This window comes from Mytilus californianus, unplaced genomic scaffold (genome assembly GCF_021869535.1).
Source record: "Mytilus californianus isolate M0D057914Y unplaced genomic scaffold, xbMytCali1.0.p SCAF_7, whole genome shotgun sequence".
NCBI lineage: Eukaryota > Metazoa > Mollusca > Bivalvia > Mytilida > Mytilidae > Mytilus > Mytilus californianus.
The window spans coordinates 58,461,199-58,482,361 of NW_026262723.1; the positions used below are offsets into that span (position 1 = coordinate 58,461,199).

The 21,163-nt window shown below is 33.0% G+C and overlaps 1 protein-coding gene across 1 annotated transcript; it reads right to left on the bottom strand.

Annotated features, from left to right (window-relative positions):
- Positions 1–2,095: 2,095 nt before the first annotated feature.
- Positions 2,096–15,377, bottom strand: LOC127708073 (uncharacterized). The gene is made up of 6 exons (XM_052212870.1): positions 15,284–15,377; positions 12,698–12,754; positions 9,137–9,205; positions 7,969–8,424; positions 6,478–6,627; positions 2,096–2,682 (listed from the first exon to the last, which is right to left on the bottom strand). Exons 1-6 carry the CDS (start codon positions 15,356–15,358, stop codon positions 2,251–2,253), a joined length of 1,239 nt encoding a protein of 412 aa, XP_052068830.1. The 5' UTR covers positions 15,359–15,377; the 3' UTR covers positions 2,096–2,250.
- Positions 15,378–21,163: the final 5,786 nt, after the last annotated feature.

Sequence of the window (21,163 nt, forward strand, 5' to 3'; positions counted from 1 at the left end):
TTCTTTAAAAAATAGTACATCTTTAATCTTTCATTACTGAGATATACATGTAATTTACAGAATAATTTGCTGTTGTTTAGACCAAAAATAATTGGTTAAGAATTTAAAAATCCATTTCATTTCTGTATCATACATCTAACATATTATTGAGGTCAAGAGTTAAGTATTGAATGAAATATCATTATATATAATACTATTATTTAATTTCATGCCTCTGAAGCACTTTTCTTGATTTACCTTCATAAGAACTTGAACCCTAAGTTTCTTAATAATTTCATAATTCATTAATGGAAAATTTAAAAAGTTTATATACTTACAAGATATAGTTTACTTACTGACAAGATATAAATCATGACAGTACAGAACCACTGACAACTGATCATGAGTTTATGATATCCTAGGGACTAATAATTGGAAATGTGTATTGTGTTGTTTACTGGGTTTTGTTAAAAGTGTCTGCTACATCATGTAAGGCAAAAATTAGGTAATTTTGTCAATTAAGATTGGCATTGAGAGGGGATGTTTCCAATTTTACCTCAGCCTTTGTCTTCAATGGTTTGTTGAATATGACAATTGTCAATCCTACTGGTATTGTATCAGTACACTTACATCACAACAATGGCCAAATAAGCAAGGAAATTGACAAAACCTATGACAAACAATATGGGTCTAATGATATAACTCATTTTTTTATAGTTAATTGTGCAAATTTAGACATGAGAATGTATATTTTGGGAACTATATTTTAGTGTACTGTAAATTCAGAAATTATTGCGAGGTTTTTATTAATGCGAATAATGCGACTGGGTGAGTATCGCAAAATAAAAACTCGCATTTTGATATCTAATACATAGTATTGTATGCAGAGTTTCCTGAAATCGCATTAATTTATCTCGCATTATTGTCCATTTATTAAAAAATGCAATAATAAATGCACGCAAACATTTCTGAATTTACAGTATTAGATTTGGTGGCAAACATAGCAAAATCCTGGTTAGAGAAATGGAAAATGGTTCCAATCTTTCATAAACCTGAATGAAGCTTCCTAACACTGATTCTTTGAAATGAAGTTCATGATACCTTTATGGAAAATAGTCAGTATCATCAACATGCATATTAAACCAAATCATATGGCTGTACGTTTATAAGAATCAAAGAAATGGATGTGAAAAAAAACACATCTTTGACACAAATAAGGATACCAGAGGAGGCTTCTGGCATTGATTGCTGTGGGCGTCACTCATCCACTTTATTATGGCAAGCTAAAAAAATAACTTAGAATAGATTTCTGTCAAATTTATATCTCTTGAATGTATACTCTTGTAAATTTAGACTTTAATATAAATAAGAAGATGTGGTATGAGTGCCAATGAGACAAGTCTCCATTCAAGTCACAATGTATAAAAAGTTAACAATTATAGGTCAAAGTAAGGCCTTCAACACGGAGCCTTGGCGCACACCAAACAGCAAGCTATAAAAGGCCCCAAAATGACTAGTGTAAAACAATTCAAATAGGAAAACCAACAGTCTAATCTACATGATCTATATAAAAAACGAGAAACGAGAAACACCTATGAACCACACCAGCAAACGACAACCACTGAACAGCAGGCTCCTGGCTTAGGACAGGTGCATAAAGTTTTAAAGTTTTAACAGGCGCCAGTCTTTACCCTAACCTGAAAATAAGTGTAACATTACAACATAAAAAGACACACTATAAAATATCATTTGAAATGGCTTAACTCTAACAATAAGACATATGTAATAGTAAAATGAAGAATACTGTAAATTCAGAAATTATTGCGAGGTTTTTATTATTGCGAATAATGCGACTGGGTGAGTATCGCAATAATAAGAACTCGCATTCTGATATCTGATGCATACATCTGTATGCAACTTTTCCTGAATTCGCAATTATTAATCTCGCATTTATGTCCATTTTTCAAAAATCGCAATAATAAATGCACGCAATAATTTCTGAATTTACAGTAAATTGAAGTGCTTTAATGAGTCAGTCTATTAAATAATTTGGGGCTGAGTTGGGTTGACCATGAGCCTTACACTAATTTTGAATTAGTTTTTTTTATCAACTTAATTTTTCTGCATGATTGATATATTGGTAACACTCAGTAGTGGTATGAAAAAAACAAAAATTTAAACATTAAATACTTTTCATCTGCATGTTTATGGTATAAAACAAGGATTCAAGATTAAAAAAAACAACAATTGATGTGATATATAATTATTTGTTTATAAAGTATATATACCATGACCCATAATCAATTTATAAAATGCAAGTCCCAGAAGCAGACTTTTGTTCAGTTTGTCCTTGTCAATATCTTTTTTGGCTAAATATTCATCCATTTGTTTTCTTGAAATAGTAACATCATTCAGCGATTTATTTTTTCCGGTTAATTTCCTCCTGTACATGTCCAAAACAAATGGTTTGGCACATATTCGTTCATTTCCCACTTGAAGTTGAAATATTTTATCCATAGTTTTTGGTTTCATTAGATGTACAACATTTCTACCATTCTTCACATTTAAGCCATTTACGATCACAAATTCTAAAATCCTTAAGTTTGTTAAGATAGGAACAACTTTTAGGGTTTTATAACGATAAAGTTTGTCTTCTTTCAAGTAGATATCACCTTCTGGAATTTCATCTAATGCTGCTTGAATCTGAAAAAAATAAAATGTATAAATTATTAAAGTATATTGTTTAACTATTTCTGCAGTTTTTATTGGATGATATATGTATATATAAAATAAAATGCTTCGCTGAGTGCAGCCTGATACAACCGCAGAGGTCGAACCCTGAACAGTTGGGGCAAATTTGGACACAATATTCAAGCTTGATACTGTCTGAGTTTGGATTGTGATCAAATTTTTGACATAATATAGGTTTCTGACACAAAATAAATGTGGTCAAAGATCTTATAAATCCATTGCGCAATACTGTGCAATTGAAGATTTCTTCTTGAAACTTTTCAAAAATTAGAAAGAATGAAAATGCTTGTTTTGGGCCCCTAATACCTAAACGGTTGGGACCATCATCCCAAAAATCAATCCCAACCTTCCTTTTGTGGCATTGAACCTTCTTAAAAAATTTCATAGAGATCCATTCACTTAAACTAAAGTTATTGTCAGGAAACCAATGTGTCTTCGGATGACGACGAGACATCATACAACAAGAAATGATTGTAACAGGATGCTGTTACGAAGTCTCCCAAACGAAGCTCCCATAATTCGTAATTCCCAGGGTCGCCTGACATTGGGCAACGTCCAGTGAAAATTGGTTTGGTCCAGTAAAGTTATATGCATTAGTGATGCCTGGGGACTAACCTTGTATATCATTCAAATCATCTTGGCATGACAAACCAGAATATATATGGTTTAGGGGTGGGGATCTCAACCATTTACAAGATACTAGAATATTGGGGGTGGGGAGGAACCCCTGAGGACTGGCCCTATACGTCATTCAAATGTTCATTACATGACGAACAGGAATATATATGGTTTAGGGGTGGCGATCTCAACCATTTACAAGATATTAGAACATTGGGGGTGGGGGGAACCCCTGGGGACTGACCATATACGTCATTCAAATGTTCGAGACATGACAAATAGGAATATATATGGTTTAGGGGTGGGGATCTCAACCATTTACAAGATATTAGAACTTTCTCAAATGGCAGGGGGTCGGGATGACCCCTGGGGACTTACCCTGTCTATCATTCAAACCATCTTCGCATGACAAACCAGAATATATATGGTTTAGGGGTGGGGATCTTGACCACTTAGAAGATATTAGAACTTTCTTAAATGGCAGGGGGTGGGGGTGACCCCTGGAGACTAATCCTGTATTTCATTTGATGTGCTTTATCATGACAAACCAGAATATATATGGTTTAGGGGTGGGGATCTCGACCATTTACAAGATATTAGAACTTTCTCAAATGGCAAGGGGTGGGGGTGACCACTGGGGACTAACCCTGTATAACATTTGATGTGCTTTATCATGACAAACCAGAATATATATGGTTTAGGGGTGGGGATCTCGACCATTTACAAGATATTAGAACTTTCTCAAATGGCAGGGGGTCGGGATGACCCCTGGGGACTTACCCTGTATATCATTCAAACCATCTCAGCATGACAAACCAGAATATATATGGTTTAGGGGTGGGGATCTTGACCACTTAGAAGATATTAGATCTTTCTTCAATGGCAGGGGGTGGGGGTGACCCCTGGGGACTTATCCTGTATAACATTTGATGTGCTTTATCATAACAAACCAGAATATATATGGTTTAGGGGTGGGGATCTTGACCACTTTCAAGATATTAGAACTTTCTTAAATGGCAGGGGGTGGGGGTAACCCCTGGGGACTAACCCTGTATTTCATTTGATGTGCTTTATCATGACAAACCAGAATATATATGGTTTAGGGGTGGGGATCTCGACCATTTACAAGATATTAGAACTTTCTCAAATGGCAGGGGGTCGGGATGACCCCTGGGGACTAACCCTGTATATCATTCAAACCATCTTAGCATAACAAACCAGAATATATATGGTTTAGGGGTGGGGATCTTGACCACTTTCAAGATATTAGAACTTTCTTAAATTGCAGGGGGTGGGGGTAACCCCTGGGGACTAACCCTGTATTTCATTTGATGTGCTTTATCATGAAAAACCAGAATATATATGGTTTAGGGGTGGGGATCTCGACCATTTACAAGATATTAGAACTTTCTCAAATGGCAGGGGATCGGGATGACCCCTGGGGACTAACCCTGTATATCATTCAAACCATCTTAGCATAACAAACCAGAATATATATGGTTTAGGGGTGGGGATCTTGACCACTTTCAAGATATTAGAACTTTCTTAAATGGCAGGGGGTGGGGGTTACCCCTGGGGACTAACCCTGTATAACATTTGATGTGCTTTATCATGACAAACCAGAATATATATGGTTTAGGGGTGGGGATCTCGACCATTTACAAGATATTAGAACTTTCTCAAATGACAGGGGGTGGGGATGACCCCTGGGGACTAACCATGTATATCATTCAAACCATCTTAGCATGACAAACCAGAATATATATGGTTTAGGGGTGGGGATCTTGACCACTTACAAGGTATTAGAACTTTCTTAAATGGCAGGGGGTGGGGGTGACCCCTGAGGACTAACCCTGTATTTCATTTAATGGGCTTTATCATTAAGAACATTTTCAATTAAAAAGTTTGTGTCTATCACAAACTGTTTTCAATTTATAATCATTTGAAAATTTTAAAAAATAAAATCCCATAGGGTTCTATAGTAAAACCCTCTTTTCTTTTTGCCCCTCAAAGTACCCCTTTATAAACCCCATTGCAAAAACAAAACCTTTATTGCACCACTAGACATGTTAGTCTAACATATTGTGAAACCCTAAGTTAATCCGACAAGCGGTTTTGGAGAACGGGTGCGGACAAGTTCAAATTTAAAAGCGGCGGAAGAAGAAGAAGAAGAAGAATAATAATAATAATAAGAACTGAGCAAAAACAATAAGTCTTCCCAAACTTCGTTTGGGAGACTTAATTATACCATCCCCAAAATTTTTTGCAGTCATATAAAAACATAACATAACAGACAAAAAAGTACAAAATATGTATATCTAATTAGGGTTTCCTCCATAAGATGCTGACTGTACGAGACACTCATGGGTAGTCAATTTCATTAAACACCCCCATAATTAATTCATAAGAAAAATATTGTAGAAACATGCTCTTTCCATATAGCTTTCTATAGGGAACAGGTTTAGGTCATTGTTGAAGGCTGCATTTAACTGGAACTTTATTAAAATGTGAGTTACAACAGAGGCATATTGTGTTGGAAAAATTGCTGTAGTGATTCAGTAATTTCTTTCATTTATAACCCTTTCAATTTGTAAGGACTGTTCCATTAAAATGGATTTCAAAGGATAGGAAGGAACTTCCAAACCCCCCACCTGACACATCAAACGTATTTTTTTTTAGTAATTTTGCATACATCAAATAAACATATTCAGGAGCCTGTTGTTCAGTGGTTGTTGTTTGTTGGTGTGGTTCATAAGAGTTTCTCGTTTCTCGTTTTTTTTATATAGATTAGGTTTTCCTGTTTGAATTGATTTACACTAGTCTTTTTGGGGCCCTTTATAGCTTATTGTTCGGTGTGAGCCAAGGCTCTCTGTTGAAGGCCGTACTCTGACCTATAATTGTTTTTTTTACACATTGTGACTTGGATGGATAGTTGTCTCATCGGCACTCATACCACATCTTCTTATTTATATAAACCATAAATGGTGCCCAAAAATTTAACATCCCTTCATACCCTCAACACATTCAGTTTTATGGAATAGCCCTAAAATACTGAGAAAGAATGGATAAAAAGATAAACCTAGGTAAACCCATATATTTCTTAGAAAGATCCAAAACTTTCCTACTCACCCTGTCATACAACAATACATGATCAAGTTTCTGCACATAAGTATCAAATAAATCTATTTGTCTCCATTCTTCTACCTCTAGATACCTATTTATCTTGGTAACAGTCACATGTTCAAATGATACATCTATTGTCACCACACTCTGTAGGTCCTAAAAGGAAATATGATAAACATGTATGTGTATATTATTAGTTACATGGTGTGTTAGTGACCTAATACAATATATATGGGATCAGTAAATTCCATATGGGGTGAGAGCAAAGCTTCACATGTGGTATTTAGACTAGCGACCCATCAAAGTGATTAAGTCTTCAATACTTAGTATTAAGAACCTACTTCCATTTGTCTATACAAAAAAAAAAAATGCCAACAATAACAACTTGTTAGCTTTTAATTTGTTTTATGAATTTATTTCAATCATTCATTATCAATTTCTTCATCTGTTGAAACCTTTCAGATTTCTTTTTTGTTTTGAAAGGGAAGTAACTCCTTACTAACCCCATATGGTAACTAACCCCATATTCTTTAGGACACCCTGTATCAAATATATGTAGTCACCACGTGTAGTCCTTTAACCAATCATATCCCCAGAAATATATAGGAGGAAAGATAAAATATATTATGGCTGTTCAAGAAATAAATATATTGGGGGTTAAAAAAGCACTTTCTATTTTACCCTATCGTACATAAAATTTTATCTAATTATCATCTTTAATTGTTCAGGCTATCTTTCTTCAATAATCGTCACCTATCAATTTTTTATAGTTCTAAATTGCCTTCCAACCACCAATACAATCAGTTATGGGGCAGCCCTAGGCATCGTTCTACTGTACATACATGTATCATATGCAAAGAGAAAATATACAATGGAATTAATAGAGTCAGCTTTAAAACATATCTGAATGTCCAAGATTAAATGTCTTGTGAAATCTTCATTATTCAATGTGTATCCAACTTTTTATACAGTTTAAGTGAGAGAGGAAAATAGGAAAATCTTGATATTCTGAATTTGAGCATTTTAAATTTGTCAGAGTTCCTATATTTATTTAACATGGTTTACTTTTTAGACAATGACTTGTTGTGTACCCTTATGTTCTTTTTCTATACATGGTACTATGTTGGTTGCTTAGGAAACAAAAAAACTGTTCAACTAAATACTATAAGAATTATTAAGACAAAGTCTGGTTGAAATTGGTCATATGGTTTCAGAGTATAAGATTTTTCTTAAAACTACTACAATGTTTGATTGACACAAAATTATGGCAATAGTTTACATGGCTTAAATGAACCAGGTGAGCAGAATAAGAAATTTGAAAATAAATGATAAAAAGAAGAGTTACTGCTTAATTGTTTTTGCTATCTTGTAAGGCAGATTATTGTCTGTTTTTCCTATTGTCATTGTAATATAATGAATTTTGCAATCATGTACAGTAAATTTTAATCTGTGTTCACCGATAGCCAGTAATAGGATGTGCTCAAAATCTTTATCTACCTCACGTAATTCAGGGGACAATCGTGGATGAATATGACTTGTCGTCCTTTTATTTGACTGAACTTCTGTATCCTCTCTTTCATCACAGTCTTTAATCAAGGAACTACTGGAAATTTGCTCTTGAAATGTTTGGCATATATCAATAAGACTCTTTTCTCCCATTCCAAGAACTTTAAGTACATCTGACAGTTCTGAAAAGTCTCCATTTTCTTCTCGAAAATTGATGATTTTCTTGGCTTTTGAATTTCCACATTTTTTAATCAGAGCTAACTGTTCTGCATGAGCATCGTTAAATATACTGACAAACTTTTCTTGTTCTTCCTCAGAAAATAAGGCATTCAACTTTTTTCTACTGGTAGACTTTACTGTTTTCTGAGTACTGACTTTTTCTTCATTTGAAGATTTATTTTGAACAGCAGATGTACTTTCATTTTCCTTTTCTATATCAACTTCTACCTGAGAATTCATTATAAACCATTAATTATAAACTAAACTCAAGGTAATTCAGGTGTATATCATTCTTGATTTTTCAAAATAAATGCTTATGATTTTGATTCCCTCCAAAATACACTGTAGTATATTCTACATTTGTTCTTGGAAGTGGGAAATTGTTGACTATAGAAATTCCATTTAAATGGCATTAACCATCAGTTCAACACTCTTTTCAATTGATTTTTATTGTAAATGTAATTAAAATTCTTATCTGGATAAATATTGCATTGTATTTGTCATCAGTGTTTTATTTATTGACCATTTTGGTGAATATGCAAATGCTCAATTGCATCAAAAAGTGCTGATATGTTGTTTTTTTTTTAATTCAGCCTGCAATATCTTGGAAACAGCAATGAAAATATACCTTCCTTTATGAAATTTTGAAATATAAGTGTGTATGCTGAGAAAATTTTCATGAATACATAACAGATAACAAAAGATCCACTTCTGTAAATAACTACCCTTAATGCATAAATTTTAGTTGGTCAATTATATATGTAAAGGCACAAGCCTTATACATGTAGGCAATTGTATCTACATGTAGCTTCAAATGACCTAGACAGGAGACACTTAACAGTTTATAAATAGAAATCAGAACAACATATTGGCTGTTCATGCAGAACAACTTTTTGACTGTTTACGCAAATCTGAAATTTGACAATTTAATTTCACTTACCTCGTCTTTTTCTTCTGCTGTAAATTTTTCATGGTAAGAGTCTTTAACTGTCTCTGTGTTTCCAACTTTCTAAAAATACAAAAGTAGGTTTCTTATTACATAAAAAAAAACCATTTGAATTATGTATTTGTTATTCATTGTGCTATATTCATATACATGAATAGATTCCAAGACATGACCTAAATGATGTTTGATATTCATGACAATTATACATGTATGAGGGTATGGATGGGGTTTACAGAAAAAGAAGAATAATGGCCAAAAAGTGCAGAATAAAAGGCAACAAAAACAAAGTATAGAGTAAAATAGACAAAAAAGAATTGAAAATAATGCGGTGCTTAATCATGAAGAATAGAGAATAATTGAAAAAAAAATAAAGAATAGAGAAAATTTGTGTAAAAAGTTCAAGAAAAAAGAAATGAAGGACCCCATCCAGACCCTCATATATGTACTCATTGTACTACCACAACATTGAACTAATGATGACATCTATCAACCTTATGTATTCAAACTATTGAGAGTGATTAATTATAATATCACAATTGATCTATGGGAAAATTGGTATACTGTATAAATAGATTTGTCAAGAAATCACACCACAGTATTATAATTAGACAAGAGAGCCATGCTCTCTAAACGTTAATGAACATCACAACAACTCTCTGAATAGTCTGTAGGTTACCTCTTACAACACAAAATGTTTGTCCCTATCCAAAATATCCTCATTTTCCAATGGCAGTCCAAAAGACTCTTTTTTCCCTTTTAACTAACCTATTGCACTAATTGTTAATTTGTTCTTGTCACTGGACGCCAAGTAAGCAACAGTCAGTCAATCAATAACAAATATGATGTTTATACAAAAATTATCCAACTGGTTAAATCCAGTTAAAATTTATGAAAAATTATTTAATTTTAGATGTAACACGTCTTCTGATTGGCTGAAAGTATTTTGTCTATCAGCTCATAGACATAATTTTGTCATGTGACCATGACGTCATCAACGTTTTTATCATGATTTACACTGAAATGCAGTCAAGTTTAGCAATTGATAATTCATTGATAACATTCTGGCGTATCACAAACAAACAACTTGTAACGTCTCACTTCATTGGCCGAAAGATTTAAATACAACAACAATTGTTGTGTGCACGTGAATTGACACAGGTGACCGACAATGGAATGTACTACGTTACTACGAACGTAAAAAACAATGATTTTTGGTCGAAATAATTAAATAAGTATTTTGTGAATTTCAAATAGTGGGGTCGAAATATTATACTAATAATTTGTGTTAAGTAATATTCTTTATGCATGCAGCACTTGTACCGCACTATGAAAAATATAAGGATAAAATAAAATACATGTGCCGCTTTTATACGGATGAATGTATGAGCCACTTTAATTTCTTTCATATTGACACTAGGTTATTATCCAGACAATGTCATAGTTACTTATAATAAGGATCTCATAATACTGATCCATTTCAAATTTATGATGGGTTGCACATTCCTCTTTTATTGTTTTCATGCTATAAAACGAAAATAAAGAAGCTAAGCGTTTGTTCTTCAGAAATGACGTGTCATAAACGAGCAAATTGTCCCCGAAAGATCGTACCATGTGTGCACGTGAATATAGATGTACTATGCAATGTACTATCATGGTCACCACGAAATTCAAATGAATTCAGTGAAGGTATGTTGGTGTAAAAAGGTTTGAAATGTTTCATCGGCGAAGATTTTATTTTTGCATGTGTGGAACTAAAAAATAAATAAATACTTGTGAGAAATGTCGTAGTTTATAAGGAACTATATAAATGTACTGTTTTCGATTTTGATTGGTTGAAAATTTATCCTTTAATTTCATACCGTAAGAATAGAGCTTTGCATAACATTGTTGAACAATCCGCCAAAGTAACGTGTGGCATGCGTGCGTATTAAAATGAAATACAAAATCATACATGTATGATAAACTTATAAACGAAATATTAAGAAATTAAGGATGACTACTGTAAAAGTATGTACAAAAATGGAGTCACCTTTTATCAATACATTTAGTGAATAACCTCACTGTTTAAAACTGATTGTTTTCTATGCAACTATTTAAATATTTACAATATATAATTTTCAACCGAGGATAGCAAAACAGTTAATTATAAATTAAGAAAGTATATCGCTGGAGTTTATAAAGTACATTTCCTTCCACTGTGCCATGGTTTGCCATCTCCATTTTTTCTCTAAACAAAGCATGGCTGGTTACATGTTCTGAATTTACTTAGAATTTCGGGATTTTTTTTTTCAAAATCAAGTAAACTAAATCAGAAAAAAAATCACACTATCCTAAAACTTATGAAAGAATATGAATAATGAACATGACAGTTTATAACACAAACCCATTTACTATAAAAATCGAGCAATATCTTTAGTATGTAATTTGGTTATTTTTGTAGTTAAGTACGGTTTCATTTCAAGTACAACGTTAATTCATCAAGTCCATTAAATAAAAAATAAGGCAGGGTGAGCAACTTGACAAAAAAAAAGGCAGGATGACGATTTATGTAAAAAATCAGGATAAACGAATAAATATGGTCAGGACCTAACAGACTGAAAAATAGAAAGACAGGACAGAGATAATAACTAAAAAAAATGAAGGACAAAATGTTTCATCCAAGTCCTTCACCCCCAATCAAAATAAAATGGTAGCTCCCTTAATCCAGGACCAATTGAGAGGAGACTGTTGAATTAAATATTTCGACGTGACTGTTAAGATTAAAGTTTAAAATTTTACATGCACATGTATAAAAGCTAGAATTGCCATGCGATAATCAAGAACACAATCATGTTCGGGAATACGACGATGGAAGTTTTTAACGACCTTGACCGGCTACGTGAATACTGATCAGTCCATTCAGCTTTATAGTACGCGTGTTCTATTTTCGCAGGTGTGAGGTCGAAGGTTTGAATTGACCAATGAAAACGATCGTTCCTTAACGAGTTAATCTAATAAAGTTTGTTTGACTGATTATGTTGCACGACCTTTCGCTAAGCTTGACCGCAGTTCAGTGTACTCCTTTTTAGAATCAAATTATAAGGAATGACTGTAATATTTTTTTCTGTCTATTCGAAATAACTTAAAAAATGTGGTGCACACTTTTAAATAACCCGCTACGTGAGTTATTCAGTGTGCGTGAATCACATTTTTTATCTTATTTCTTCATAGACAGAACAAATATTACAGTCACTCCTTAATTAGAAAAACTAGTTTATTACAGTGACCAGACTGTGATGAAATCATTTAATTTCAGATAAATTTTACTTAACATGCTTAATAGCAGAAATTAAACTTAAAGTGTTCTTTTTTTAACATTGTATATATTTCAATACATGAACATGTAACATCATAAATCAAATAAGCAATAACGTAATAAACATTTAAAAAAATTCCTTATTTCAACATACATTTTGGACAGAAATCGTGCAGGAAATGCATATACTATGTATAATATTTTGTGCACCAAATAAAATACATGTATCAAAATGTCATTTTTTGTTAATGTATAGTTACCTCTAGCTTCTCTAGCTTCTCTGATATTACATAACTGTTTGACTGGCTTCTGACATACTGCAATAAACAATGAAATAATTATCAAAATTAAGCACATGTAAAAAATGGAGAAAAATGGTTGAAAAAAAATTAAAGCTTTTATTACACAGCATATTGTATAACAATAAAAAAATAAATAAATAAGTAATGAGTTGACAAAATAAAAAGAAATATTTTAAAGAAATATGCTTAAAATGTACAGCATAGTTTAAAAGGGTTAACATGTATGTCACAATAAATCAATTGTATATAAGAAGTAATAGAAATGGTTTGTCAGAATATTTGAGCTACAATATAAAATTGAGAATGGAAATGGGGAATATGTCAAAGAGACAACAACCCGACCAAAGGGCAGACAACAGCGGAAGGCCACTAATGGGTCTTCAATGCAGCGAGAAAATCCCGCACCTGGAGGTGGTCCTCAGCTGGCCCCTAAATAAAATTGTGTGCTAGTTCAGTGAAAATGGATGTCACACTAAACTTCAAAACATATAAATGAACTAAAATTAAAAAACATACAAGACTAACAAAGGCCAGAGGCTCCCGACTTGGGACAGGCGCAAAAATGCAGCGGTGTTAAACATGTTTTGTGAGATACTTCAGAGTTCTTTAATTTCAATTCAATTTCAAGTTAGTAATAAAATATTTTATTTCAAGTGGCTAGCAAAGTTAACAAAGATATGGCATGGCTAATTTCCATAAGGCCCCTGCAGAACAAAATTTTCAAAACTACCCATTTCACAAACCTTCATTAATATCAAAATGATAACCACGATAACCTGTTAAATGAAATATTTAAAAAAATTGCTTGTATATCATTTAGATACTTTTTTTTACAGGTACATTTTACATACATGTACATGTATTTTACAATGTTTACTCTTTTTTTAAGTGTGATCTGTATCTTTTTCACATTTTTTTAGATTGTTCTTGAATGATATTTTTATCTTAAGCAAAATAGACAAAAGATGGTGTGGTGTCGTTCCGTCTATTTGAAGGGACATGTCTTTTTTTACTGACAATGGCCAAGTGTCATTGTGACTTTTTTCATTTTGTCAAAGTCACATTTTTCAACTTGTCAACCATTTCAAGTGGCTTCAACCATTTCCATTAATCTTTTTGTAAGTTGTTTAAATGTGTATTAAACCTGATGACATTGGCCATTTCCAACTGATTTTTTAGTTTGTTATGCTGATAAACCACTGTCCCAGTTTAGAGCTCAAAAGTATGTTTAACCTCCGTTATTTTCTTTAAGTGTCTGTCTGGATTCTAAATCAGGAGTTTGTTATTCAGTGGTTGTTGTTGGTTGCTGTAACCAGTATACACTGTATATACCATTATAGCTGTCTGTACAGTATGAGTTCTGCTCATTGATGAGGTCAAGGTCAGATAAACCAAACGAGAAATACATGTACACCTTACAATCATTCAATAAACCAAACATAGTTGACCTATTGCTTATAGTTTCTAAGAAACAGTCTTAACCAAGACAACTTAACATTGACCAATGAACCATGAAAATGAGGTCAAGGTCAGATGAACCATGCATATGCAAGACAGACATGTACACCTTACAATCAATGTATGCATTTAATATAGTTGACCTATTGCTTATAGTATCTAAGAAACAAACTTAACCATGAAAACTTAACATTGACCAAATTGGTCAAAAATTTATAAAAAGGGCACCTACAGTATGCTGAAAACAAGAAAGGCAATAAATTGTCATATTGCATTGGTAAAGTATGGACTGGCAGTTGTTGATGGAATTAAAACTCAAGATAGCAAGTGTATTGTTTCAAATTAATATTGTATATGCATCTTTAAATAAAGATGAAAATCAACATTATTCTTGGTAACAGCAAGGGACCAAGGATGTATGTACATGTATATTACTAAATGTAGCTACACATCTTTGTCAGACTTTAAAGGACTAATGCATAAATTTACTAGACAGTAATTACATGATTTGACTTCACTGATGTGGCACTTAAATATGAAGATTAGGATATAAGATCTGAAAATCTAGTTCCAAATTTCACTTCAATTAGTTTCAGGGGACATTGTGGTCGTTGGCCTTGAGAGATATTGAAATTAAAATGCCAACTGACTGATTTTACTGGGGAAAATTATTATGGTGGTCAATTATGAGGTTTATTAATAATTAAAGGATTAGTGACCCATCCGATGGCGATAAGCGGATTAACTGTAATCACAACTTTATAACACCTGTTGTAAATGTTAATTAGCTGAGGGTCATAAACATGCTAGAAACATGGACAGGAAGAAAGGGCATTTTTTGAGACAATGGCGTCACCCAATGAAGTGAAAAAAGGGCATGGCGTCATTTATTAAGACAAAAAAGGGCATGGCGTCATTTAAAAGGGCATGACGTCTATCAATGCTAAACATGCTTGGGGGGAAACACTAGTGACTAGATGAATGTAAATATTATTAAATATTCCATAAACATGATGACATAGCAAAATCATGACAAATTCAGAGAAACTAACAACTTCTCTGAGAAAGAATATTAAAATAAGTCACCTGTTTTAAGGTAGATGCATCTCGAAGAAGCCTGTTAAATCGTGAAAACAGTAAATGTTTAGAAAACATGGTCATTTATTTTTACCGGAAATGAAAATTTGTTAGTAAAATTCGAATTCAATACCGGTTTGTAACTCCGGATTATACATGTCACAACTACGATATTTTTTTTTCTACGGAAAGCGGTTATGAAAAGGATAACATACATTACTGACATATATGTGAGTCAAGGCTCCGTGACATATATGTGAGCCAAGGCTCCGTGTTGAAGGCCGTACTTTGACCTATAATTGTTTACTTTTTACACACTGTGACTTGGATGGAGAGTTGGCTCATTGGCACTCATACCACATCTTCTTATTTCTATATATATACTATGTTCATAAGTGGTAAAAGGGGAGAAATCAATCAATTCACTTCCAAAAGAGCAGGCAAAAACATACCACCTTTCAAGAATAATTTACAAAGCTAGTTACAATTTTAAAATGTTAATGAATCAAATTTATTGTTTTGCTTTTGTCTAAAGTATCGTATTACTTTCATTAAAAACTCTGGAATTGCTAGGATCATATATTATTAACTATGTTATCTCATTTTATCGGACTTCTCAGTTTATACAGAGACATATATTACAATAATTATAGTATATGTATCTGGATTATATAATAGTCAGTTTCTGATTTTTATTTTGCATGAATGCTTGTTATAAAAAAATTGGAGATCACCTCCGTAATACACCCTTGTTTCCACTCATATATATAAACGGAATATGCCTACCATATTGATTCAATTTTATAAAGCACGACGAGTCTCAAAGGTGAGTTTCGCATCTTTCTATCTTTGTTTTAGATTGATCACAGTTGATTGTTTGTAGTGCTTAAAAGTTATATGTATCTAGGTGTTTTTTTGTTTGAACCATCGAGATGTTTAATCATTGTTTTAAATTATGGATCCCATACTGAACTGGCGTTTTCTATAATGTGTCGTAAAAGTGATTTATAGTCATTCTCCTTTACTGGGGTCGGAAGCTGAAGTTGACCCTAAGTATATTTATATTTCGTTAACAAAAGTTCTATTTGATTTATTACATATGTAATTCGCATGGTCATTTAATCTGAGTTCGGGTGTTATGTGCAGCCTAGGTATTTTAAATAGCGCTATTGACTGTCTCAAGACTCAAATGTGTATGTATTATAACTTGTATTCAATATGTAAACAATTAAAAACTGAAATGGGCCAACCCATATTTACCATGATTTTAATTCAGGAATTTTCAACTAAATAAACTGAAATTTAAGCACGATTATCAAATATATTAGTATACAATGTAAAGTTAAAAATTGTTGTTGTAATTTTAGTTCCCAGGTTGTTAACTCTACTGGATATCAAAAATAAATAAGTACATGTACCATATAATCAAAGTTATATTACTGGGTCAGTCAAATCGCTGTCATTTGAAACCTCTTTACAATTTGTAAAGGGAAGACCATTTGACATCTGTTAGGGGGGAGGGCATTTTTTGCGGACGGAATTTCATTTTCACATGTTGCTTTGTCGGCCTATGCCCTGATTTTTTTAGGCAGAATATAATTTTTCATTCTGTCTTGGGCAAGATTATTTATTTTCAGCAGCATATTTGCATTTCCAAAATCTACCCCCCCCCCCCCCCCCTCTTCCCCGAAATTCAAATGTTTGCCCTTAATATATATTCTATCAGCAATCAAAACTGGACTCGGTTATTGCGTGAAACAGATGTGATTTCTTTAAATTCCAAAGATCTGTTATTACAACAAAATCTCCTCTATTCGTGAAATTGATACTAGTAGTATAAACAAATTTTACTTCTCAGATTCTTTGTATGGAGTATACATATTCCAGTGGAAATAATATTCCCGAACTTGCGTTCTCCATTATGATATCCATAATAGAGGGTTGATGCTTACAAGGAAGTTATAAAAATAACTAAGGGTTCGTGTGGTAAAGTTTAGTTTAAGTAATCCCTTCGAAAGTTTAACGGACGCCTTCATGATTTCGATGACTTTATGAAATATCAATGTCACTGCTGTTGGAGATTTTTGTCTCAGAGGACAACATCCATTCAGTAGCATACACATGCATGAAGCTAAACAGATGGTAAAGATTAAAGACTCGTACGTCGCCGAGTTTTCAAAGAACCCTCCTGTTATTGATATGCAAATGGAGTATATACCAGAGATTGCGTTTCCGATCGTAATTTCCAAGTGGTTCACCTTTATGGGATGTCTGTGTCATAGATGACCACGGACATGTTCCAAAAATTGTAACCGGACATGTTCCAAAAATTGTAACCACAATCCAGTCTCTTTTTTTCGATATAGACATTATCGAACGAGACTAATCACCAAATTTGTACGTGCAATGAACTACATGACGGGTGTCACTGATGGAGCAGGATCTTCTTACCTTTCCGGATCAACTGAGATCGACCCAGTTTTTGTGAGTTCGTGTTGAGTCTATATATAGTTTTGTGGAATTGCTTGCCTTTTCGTCATCTTTTGATTTTTACCATGGTACTGTCAGTTTCTCTTCGACTTACGAGTTTAGAACGTCTCCTTGGTATCCTCCACCTCATTTTGCTACAAATCCCCATTCCAACCGATACAAACTTACAGCTATCATCTCGGAGGGGCCTGATTGGGGGGGGGGGGGGGGTCTCATCACGATTCACGATTTGATTTTTTTGTCAATCACGATTTACAAAAAATAAATTTCCATGATCACGGATCACGAAAATATAAAAAAAAAAAATCTGTAAAAAAACGTATCACGATAGCGAAAATGTGCCGATCACGAAGTACGAAAATAACCCATCAGGCCCCTCATCTCGGATATTGCCAGTCAAAGACTTTTCAGATTAGTTAGCATTGGAAAAGATGTAACGGAGAAACGCTTTTTTTCTATAACTTCCCTTTGCCAATAAAGGTTTTGATGCTATCGGTTTAGATAACATCCTTCATCACTGTTCAGTCTAATGGGTCTAAAAAAAATTCATACTTTTAAATATGTATACCCTTGTTCTCTTGGTATGTTATGTCATGTCTCACTCTGTTTTATAAAATATCCAACGAAGGCGCAAATATCTTGTCCTAGGCAGGGATAAATCATAATTTGAAAGCAAAAGTATAAAGAAATTTGACTTTTCTAATTAATCCCACCCTGTTTCATAAAAAAGAATGACAAAGGTAGATGCAAATATCCTGTTAAAGAAAAGGTGGAAATCCTACTTTGAAAAAAACAAACATACTCTTCGATTTTAGGATGCATTGTTTTTATCAATAACATATTTTTTACGTTTTGTGAACGGTGTTTTCCACAGGCAGATGGCATTCATATAGGAAGCAAATATGCTCTTTTTCGAACCCCCTTGTTTCTCTTTCGTTTAAGGCATTTATAGTATAATATTTGTCCCCTGACCGAAGTTGATGGGAGCAATTTTAAAATTTCGGAAAACTGTATACTAGTAAACCCAACCGCATAATCATTTGCATGTCCCAAGCTGGGAACATTGTCATATGTTGTCTTACTCTTGTGTCATATTTATATATACTAGGATATATTTTTTTTCGTTGATGAGAGGTCTTTAAAAGTTGCTGTATAATTCTAGAAACAAAACAGAAACTGTTGGCGTATATAGTAGAGCAAAATATTTCTTTCTAGACCAATATTTATATGCATTAAATTATAATATTTACCCCCCGTTTTTAACGCTGAAGAAATTGTTGTCATAATTTTAATCTGCAATCAATGCACATCGTCAGGAAAACAGCCACCTATTGTCGCTTCCACATTATGCATGCAGTATATGGCTGATGGTATGATCTTTAACACCATACACATCATACATAGACAATATTGTGAATAAAACTTATCGTGTTATACAGATTAAAGCAAAGGAAATGCGTAATAATAAATGCATCAATTTTGACTATCAGCGCTAACAACAATTATATGTGATCCTACAGCAACATATTGTTTTCATTCATTGCTTGGGGGCATCGAATACCCATACTGTCATGCCATCCGTATATGATTTCGTTTCCTCTTTCTGACGTGTTTCCAGTTTTATACCTAATTCAAGACAAAAGAATCTTAGCCACGCTAATAATTAAGCAATTAATCAGAACTGTCTGTTGTTTAGTAATAATTTCAAGGTGGCGTGTATATCTACTAAAACTAATAGTTTCGCACCGTGATGCGAAGTAAAAAATCGGTTCAGAAGTGAAAGGAAAACGCTTTCGGTAACAGGTGGCATTTTTTAAGGAAAATGATATCTCTTAAATTCAATACACATTATCCATAAATCAAATCAATGATCGGAAAGAATGCAAAATGTTCCTGAAATGTTGTCCAGTTGTAATATGGCGCTACATTAATGTTTGAAATATTTGTCATGTATTGAGAAATGCACCGTTTCATTTTTGCGGTGGTATATTAAAAGATTGTCATCCGCTTTGGTTAATAAATGTCACGGCATTTACCATGATTTATTATGTACATTTTCTTAATCGGATTATAATACTTTTTTAATTATATAAAACAAAACAAGTGGTTACATCTCCTTCTAGCAAAAGAGACGTAGCTTGGGGAAATCCCGATTTGAAACATAACAGCAAAATATCATATAACTTGGAGGTATGTATTCCATACACACTAACAGAAATGATATCTTATAAAATGTTTGTAGTGTCAACTAGCAGGTTTGTAGAGCTATAATAGTAGTCTGTAATACGACTTAAAATTTAAACCTCAAGTCGAAATGTATGCGTCACAGGTGAAACTACGTAAACTAAACTTGATCTTGACCTATTTTAAAAGAAATACGCTCTACCGAATTTTGCTACAATTAAAGAGGTGACAATCTGTGTCGATGTAAATAAGTCTATTGAAATAATTCAAAGTTAAATTTCAATGGTGTTATTTAAGTTTTAAAACTACAAAAAAATCATTAAACTATTGAATGAAATAATCATCTTGTTGAAAGATTGATGATTTGTGATTGCTGTACGGTATAGTAGCTGTAATGGACTCTTAAAAGAGTTGCTAAGGCGCATTCATTAGTATTTTAATCATTAAAATCTGCATTTTTGTATTCTAATTCGCTATTTAAACACCATTAAATGTATTTGGAAGTTGAAATATACAAACTGTATAAGATCAATATTATAAAATTGAATTTCTACTATATATGATCTAAGTAAAACATTGATGAAGTGCGGATTTTTCTTCTTCTTCAAATCATGAAATTCAAACGATTGTCAAAACACCAAGGATTTTTACAGTAGGACTATTATCATAGAAATTATTAGAAAAAATGAAATCATATGATTCCGAAAAAATAGTAAAAGTAAAGGAGGAAATGTAAAATAAATGAAGGTAAACTGCAAAGCGAACTGAAAACGTCAGTTACGAAGCCTGACATAAGTGGACGCTCTTTATAAGAAAACAGAATTAGGAGGAGAACCAATTGTGCGTTATGTCAAGAAGTCGTGGATGCTTTAGCATAGTACAAGCGGCTACGATACGCCACTAAATACCCGAGGAATACATATATGAAAATATTGGGAATTTATTAATTGAGTGTGATTAAAAAAACAACTGTAGTGTAATGTTTTGCCACATATTTGCGTGTGGGCTAGAACAAGACAACACTTTTCTGTTGCTAGCACTGAAACATAATTTATTTTTCGAATCAACCTATGTTATTTCACAAATTTCAAAATTTACATTATAATGCAATAATGAGATACCTAAAATTATGATTGTAACTTCTCCAGAGCAAATCTATTATGGAATATAAGATTAAATAACGATGCACCGATTGTTATTCACCAATATCATGTG